The following is a 7,944-nucleotide window of genomic DNA, read 5'->3' on the forward strand; positions in this document are numbered from 1 at the left end:
TGAGTTAAAAATGGTCACTACATGTTTTGGCTTCATTCAAGCCATCATCAGCTGACAAATAATTTATGGTAAAGAAAAATCATTCTCTTATAAACTAAATCTAGCACTTACGATGCAACAGAGGATTTACACACATATCACCTAATTTATGTGCAGTGTTTTTAACATGACATTCTTTTTTAAGAGACATTAAGTTCAAGAATTCTTAAGAAAGGTCAAATATTTTAATGTGTATCGGTTTTCAAGTGACATTAATTTCAAGTATCCTCATGAAGGTTGAAATGTTTTAATTCAATTACTCTGGTGATGCCGTTTGCTAATAGACGATCTTTTATATCTTCTTCTGTGTTGTCAGCACCTAATCCATGCTGTTTTGGGTGAGGCCATCAGTTTTCCTTTCTCTGTGCCACCTGTGCCTGTCTGATGTAACTTCCGTAATGGTATCTTAGGTCTTGTTTATTATTTTTTCCTAATGGTTGTTCATCGTTTTATAGATTCTGGTGTGATCTAATAAAATTCTTGCCTTCACGCTTGGGCGTTAATAGTAACATTAAAAATGTTTAATCTTAATAATAATAATCATTCTCGTACCATAACTGAATGTAATTATCACTTGGCAACTTCCAGTGAAATTTAAAGTAAGTTTATAAATAAATGACGATAATAGTAATAATTATTCTCTCAAGAAAATCCCTTGATGTTTAAAGAGATAAACACAAGTAGTCTTGAAAAAGACCTAACTTAGTGCAATCCTTTTGGATGGAGACCTTACTGTATGGAGGTCCCTCAACCGCTTAAGAATGGGCGTCCCTTGATGTAAGACCAACCTGAAGAAATGGAGGGTCCTTCCAGTGAACACAGATGCCTTGTGTGAATGTGGTGCTGAACAAGACCCAAGCCACCTACTTATCTGTGTCCTGCCCCCCGGACAACCCATGCACATCAAAAGATGTTTTTAGAGGAAACAACAAGGCCATTGTAGCTGTAGTTTTTTGGAAAAGTTGACCAGGCATGGAAATGAAATGATGATAATTACTTCTAATTTGCTGAAAATGCAGGTAAATGGACACCAGAGGTCACCAAAGAATCTTTCAATTTAGAATATTAATAACAGCAGCAATAGCAATAATTGGTAGAGCATAAAAGATTCTCATCAGGTCATGTTCATAAAAGCTGCGAAACTGGTACTCCGTTGACATTAGAAAATGATTGGAGCATGCTAACAAGGCTACCATGAATAATTTAATTAACTGATTGGCTCTAATATATATAACAAAAGAAAACAAGATCATATAACATTTTTCCAGTTAGAATTTACAATTTTCTGTAAGAATCAGAACAACCTTAATCCAACATATTATTCTCCATTTACTTTCCACCTTTAGAATAGATGGTTACTTACTCCAATAGATTACTGCTTCCGTGACTGGATTTTAAGAGTCATGTCCTGGAACTCCAGATCTGTCCTCGGTTCGAGCTTGTTGTGACAATATATCTCGTGCCTGATATGCCTAGTCACTGCTGATATAAAGTGCCATCCAACCTGATGCTCTCGATAATATTTATCAAGCTATTCTCACATAGCCCAATAGACTGACAATAGTCTGTAAGTGGCCAAATTGAGACAGTCCAGAGTCTATCCTTCACTTATAATACTGACACCATAAATATACTCAAACTTCACAAATATAGGCCTGTCAGCAAGATATACTGACTACAGTCAGAATCCACAGTACAGAATATGAGTCACAATCAGAGTAAGTATTCACAGAACAAAATGAGTACTGGTAACATCATGAGTACTCTGAATCAGAATAAATAAAACCCTACAGACTAACACTTCCTACTTATTTATGTCCTCGTTATTCGTCTTTTCTACTTTACTCAAATCAAAATTCTGCTCCATTCCATCATTCCACCTTTTCGTAATCAGGTGCTTGGATAAACCCAAATTTTCTATTCTGTATTCTTCACATGCACATTTTTTTTTGTACCTGTATATTCACGGCCATGGTTTTAACCAAGATTACAGTCCCTCTTTGTACACAAGTAAGCTGAGTTGGAATGTCCCAGAAAATCACTGCCTGATTCTTACCGAATATATACATAGTTTTAACATATAAAATACCTGAAATGCCTAACATATGTACATTAAAATATTAGAAATTAATTCTAGCATACTAATAACATGATTGCCTCGATATTTTCTTGCTTAATACACTGTTACACATTAGTAATATATATCCTGTGAGTTTTCATGGTTTTCTCTATTCTCAATCATGATTTTTTTTTTACTTATTCATTTTGTCTATTTAGAGCAGATCATTCAGTTTGTAAATTTGTATTTGCTTTCAGTCTTATGGTGTTTATAAGCTTTTCCATCCCTAGAATAGGTGTAGATTTTCCTGTTTCTTTTGTGATGATATCTGATTGTTGTAGTTGGATTTCAAGAATGAGTATCATTTTCCTCATTAGGTTTTCACTTAAGTCATCAAGTTTTTTCTTTATGTATTCACAGGTTTGTTTGTTCTCAAGTACATCTGTTTTCTTCTTAGTATCTTTAGTTGTATGTGAGTTCATCCAGAATTAATATTCCAAATGTTGGCTTTATGTTCCACACATGGACATTGGTTAATCCTTCTTCGCTTTCAAGGCATTAAATTCCAATACTGATAATGTGGTGCAACCTCTGTGGAACATGAGATTACATTTGCCATGGCATTTGATGGCATTATCCTCTTTGGTGAAGGATGCATTGCACTTTGCGTACATTATTACTGAGTAATCGAATGTGTACAACTACCCTTACAAGGAGAATACAAGGCTTTTAAAATAGACATACCAATTCAAGAAAGGGACATAGTCTACCAACCTCAAACTCTGGCCAAACGGAGTGGTTTTTTGTATGTATCGATTTCATCACCAATAAAAACATACAGGATGAAGACTGTCAAACATCACTGAATCTGTTACTGTGGAATGTAGAGGTATTAAAAAAACAGCATCAACACTGCATCGGAAGATACCTGGATAAACAAGCACATAATAGTGACTACAGAAACATTCTTGACCATATGAAATGTCAGGATATAAATCAATATATTCCTATGCAAAACCAAAAGTCAGAGGTAGACCGGAGGGAGGCATCTTCGTTATGTGGAAACCCACCGTAGGTAGAATTAAGGAAGCAATAATTAACAACAACAAAGTCATTGTGACAACAATAGGACTGTCTAGGTATATACATAAATTTTAGAATGTCCACCGAAGACACTTTAGAACAGATAACAGTAGCACTTAATCAGTTGAAGGAAGAACAAAAGCTCAGAAGCTAGGTAAGAGCAGAGTGGTTGGCACGCAGATGGATTGGCTGCCCATACAGGTACTTGTGGAAATGCTCCAAGGTCTTCCTGAAGCATCACGCAGTAATACTGTTCAGCTTTAGACTGACCGTAGTAGGCAATCACCTTATCCTGGTCGTCCTACACCTGCGACAAACTTCTCCCCATTATTAACAAAGATTGGAGGGTCCACCTATTCAATACCATAAATTTTATGTTATAATTATTTATTTAATCATCATATATTAAGGACTAGTTTCGACTCTTCCACTGGGCCATCATCAGCCTCAATCACAATTGGAAAAGACATTATATGCAACATACAGTCATCATTATTCGATATATCACATTGGCATGTATTGATTTGCTGATATAACTGATTGATATGTTATATATATGTTGTATATATAACGGATATTTCACTGATATAACTGATTGATATGTTATATATATAACTGATATATCAGTGAATCAAGACATGCCAATGTGATATATCGAATATTGATGAGTGTAAGTTGCATATAATGTCTTTTCCAATTGTGATTGAGGCTGATGATGACCCAGTGGAAAGGTTGAAACTAGTCCTTAATATATGATAATTATAATATATAATTTACGATATTGAATAGGCAGACCCTCCAATCTTTGTTAAGAGCGATAATTGTCAATACAGGCCATAATGAAATTAATTGCACATGATAAAAACTTCTCCCAGGCTTGGATTATCCCAGAATGGGTGCTGTGCACAGAGACTCCTTCAGTGCATGGAAGACAGCCTTTAACTCTGACGACCTTTAGAATGGCCTTCTCTTATTGGTGAGCCACATAAGTTGCTTTGAGATGTCAGCATAGTCGGCTATAAACCTGAGATAGTAGATGCAAAGGCCGAGGAAGCTCCTAAATTCCCACTTGCCCGTCAGCACTGGTCAGTGCCTGATAGCTTCTAACTTCCCAGATCTGTGGCTGCTCCTTCTGATGACACAGTGTAGCCCAAGTAGCACACCTCCTTCTGGAACAGCTGGTACGTTCCAGGATTCAGCTTCAGGTGAGCCCTTGGAAGTTTCTGGAATACTGTCTGGATGTTTTCGATTTGTTCCCTGAATATGCACACCACTATGATGATGCCATCCAGATACATGAGGCAGGCATCATGTGTTATCCATCTCAGTACAGACTCCATCAGCCGCTCGGAGGTTGCTGGCATGTTACAGAGGCTGGAGGGCATCACAGTAAACTGGTACAGCCTTTGACCAGTAGAGAACACCGTCTTCTCCTTGTCTTCTAGATGGAGTGCCATTTGCCAGTACTCAGACTTGAGGTCCTAAACCACTGAGGTGTCGTCTGTCTGGGGTAACAGGAAGCAGTCCTCCTTTGTGACATCATTCAACTTGCAGTAACCGATGCAGAAACGGAGCTCACCATTTTTTTGTTCTTCTTCTTTACCAGGACCACAGGTGATGACCACAGGTTATTCGACTCCTCAGTGACTCCCTGCAGCTTAATGTCATCTAAATACCATCAAGAAAGGAGACACTGCAATACCAAATCTCTGTCTAGAAGGGACTGTGCCCAGAGAACTGACAAACACTAATAACAAATTCAGATAACTATAACTGTACAAAGTACTACAAAATAATCTGTTACTTATGTGATAGGGTTACAGAGAAAGTCCATTGTGGATTATTGTATATAATGGTTAGAACGTAATATTTCACAACAAGCATGGGTATTACCCTGTTACATAGACGCACACTAGTTGTTTTAGTATTTCTTACCCAATTCGTTTCAAAGATGTATTAATTTATTACAAGTAATTAGCTGATGACTCACAAATTTTTAGCAGAAATGACACATAGAAGGGCTATATCAATTTCAAACTGAGAAAATTACAATCGGAATGAATAAAAAAGTACTGGGGAGATCACAAGAACCAAACAGTGCAACCTTCAAAGAGAAAGTGAGCATGGAATGACTCAAATGGTCCATTGTGGTCAATAAAGTTAATAATAATAATAATAATAATAATAATAATAATAATAATAATAATAATAATAATAATAAACTGATGACAGAATCTGGATATTTAATATGAGTTATGAGTAAAATTTACATTAAAAATATATTATATGCATGCCTCCCCAGCAATAAGCATTTATATGAACTATCAAACATCAGTTAAATTGCCTGTGAAGGTGTCACTCACAGAGTATTACATTGCCCTTAAATATATATATTTTTAAAATTCGCATACAAATCTGGGCTCTAATAATGGCATATTTGAATCACTGAAAAATAGCTTGATACTAGCAAAAGAGCTTTGTATATTAACAGCTTTTCTTTAAGAGTACATTAGTTGCTTAACTTTTGATTTGTTTTGCATATATGACATATTTTCATTTTGCTTTTGGGAGCACATATTGCTAAACCGATGTTATCTTATTTTATCTACTGTGTATGTTAGAGCACAAGTTTTCATGTACTTAATAATATGTTGTACTAGCTTTATTTCTTTTGTTACTTCTGAAATTAATTTGTCATTTTAAATCTGTGTGTTACAGAATTTTCATGACAAAGATGAAGATGTCTCCACATCCTATGATCTTCTAGCGAGGGAGAGTTGGGAAGCATCTGATGGTTCTGATGTGGAGGGACCCGATAACAATCCTCCAGCTGAGAGCACAATGAGTAATCAGTCTCCAGAGCCTGTAATCCCACCTGTTGTCGAGAAGAAGAAGGAGAAAATAACACCAGTTTATAAGTGTTGGTGGTGTGGTGAGTCATTCAATTGTCCAAAGGAACGTAGAGTACACCAAAGCACTAAACATGGAAGAGTAGGGCTAGGCAATAACACAAATGCTAAATCAAAGAGCAAGTTAAGTCAGGTTATTGAAGGAAAACAGAAAAGTAATATTAAGGAAGAATCCCAGGAGCAGAATACGCCCAGTGTTCAGAGTGAACCTGCCCAATTTGCTCGGGTATTTGTTAGGGCTCATGAAACACTGGCAGAAGCAGCACAGGACAAGGAGAAAGATTTCTCATCAGAAACTAAGGTAGAAAATGAAGAAAATGATAATCGTTCAGTGCTACGATATTCATGTAGTAGGTGTGATGCAAATTTTGTTAGTGTGAAATGCTTACAGCGTCATATACGAACAGTACACAAAGACCATAAATTTAAACATAGATGTGGAACTTGTAAAGAGACATTTTCATCAGACTCTCTTTATCATGCCCATTTAAAGGTACACCCCTTAGAATGTATTCGGTGTGGTAAGTATTTTTATAGACGTCAAAACTTAAACCTACATATCAAGCGTCACTTGGGCATAAAACCATACAAATGTGCAATATGTGATAAGGCATTTGTGACAAAGCAAAAATTGGCTGAGCACACTAATTGTCATACTGGAAACTCTCCTCTTAAATGTTCTTTGTGTAGTGAAACTTTCAGACGTTACAGTAACCTTATTCAGCATAAAAACCGGTACCATCTAAAATTGAAGAAGAAAATAAAAGATTTTATATGTACTTGCGGGGAAGTTTTCCATTCAAAAAAGAAATTGGAATGGCATAAGGAAATTCATGATGAGAAACCTAAATCATGTACGTTTTGTAGTGAGCGATTTGTTCATGCTGCCAGTCTTACCAGACACGTGCGTCATGCTCATGATAGGCGCTACGTGCCAAAGAGTGGACGAGAAAATGAGAATGTTGAGTGTCCTGTGTGTTCGTGTGTGTATCTTAAGTCCTCCCTACAAGTCCATATGCGTGTACACAGTGGGGAGCGACCCTATCCTTGCCATATCTGTGCAAAGGGCTTCACAACCAAATGGAACTTGCAGTTGCACCGTTGGACACACGCATCAAGGAGTTCTAAGCCTTTTAAATGTTCCCTCTGCAAGAGTGCATTCTTCCGACGTACTGACTACACTTCTCACATGCACTCCCACCGCAATGAACGTCCATACACCTGCAATTATTGCGGGTGCCAATTCATCCGTAAATATAACTGTCTTCGACATGTTAGAGAACATGAGAAAGTGAAATCATTTACATGTAATGTCTGTAACAAAACGTTCCATCGAAGTTATTATTTACAGGAACACATGAGAATCCACAGTGGGGTTCGTCCATTTGCTTGTCATATATGTGGGAAGGCATCCAGTACTAAATCCAACCATAATAAACATGTGAAGATCCATCATGCTAGAGAGCCAGTGAACACAGAGGGTTGAACTACTTTGTGTTAAATCTTTGTTACAGGTTTAATTTTCCTCATACCATCTCTATATTTTGTGTGTTTAGTTAAGAGAGTATGAGATGAAAGGGGTGATGTCTATAAAATGATAATTATGGAGGGTAAAATAGCAATGTCTTAAATAGCTGCAAATGTTGATCTCATGATTGTCATTTTGAATATAGTCCTTTTCTTTCCAGGAAGTCTATAGACTAGGCCCTTTGAAGAAGACAGGCTGTGTCTGTTATGTGTGTAAGTTATACTAAACGTCGTCATTTTCAGAGTTAGAAAAGGGAAAGGTATCTTGAGACATTGCAAAAAATACGATCTGGATATCTCCTGAGAGTGAAACGAGGATGCTGTTAC

At 36.8% G+C, this 7,944-nt stretch overlaps 1 protein-coding gene across 1 annotated transcript in view; it reads left to right on the forward strand.

Annotated features, from left to right (window-relative positions):
* The window catches only part of LOC136857797 (uncharacterized), a 61,879-nt gene extending 54,154 nt beyond the window's left edge, over positions 1-7,725 (forward strand). The window contains exon 2 of the mRNA XM_067136730.2: positions 5,900-7,725. Within this exon, the coding sequence (XP_066992831.2) occupies positions 5,900-7,576 (1,677 nt within the window). The 3' untranslated portion in view covers positions 7,577-7,725. The remainder of the gene's footprint in view (positions 1-5,899) is intronic.
* The last annotated feature ends 219 nt before the right edge of the window (positions 7,726-7,944 follow it).

This window comes from Anabrus simplex, chromosome 1, assembly GCF_040414725.1.
Source record: "Anabrus simplex isolate iqAnaSimp1 chromosome 1, ASM4041472v1, whole genome shotgun sequence".
NCBI classification, from domain to species: domain Eukaryota; kingdom Metazoa; phylum Arthropoda; class Insecta; order Orthoptera; family Tettigoniidae; genus Anabrus; species Anabrus simplex.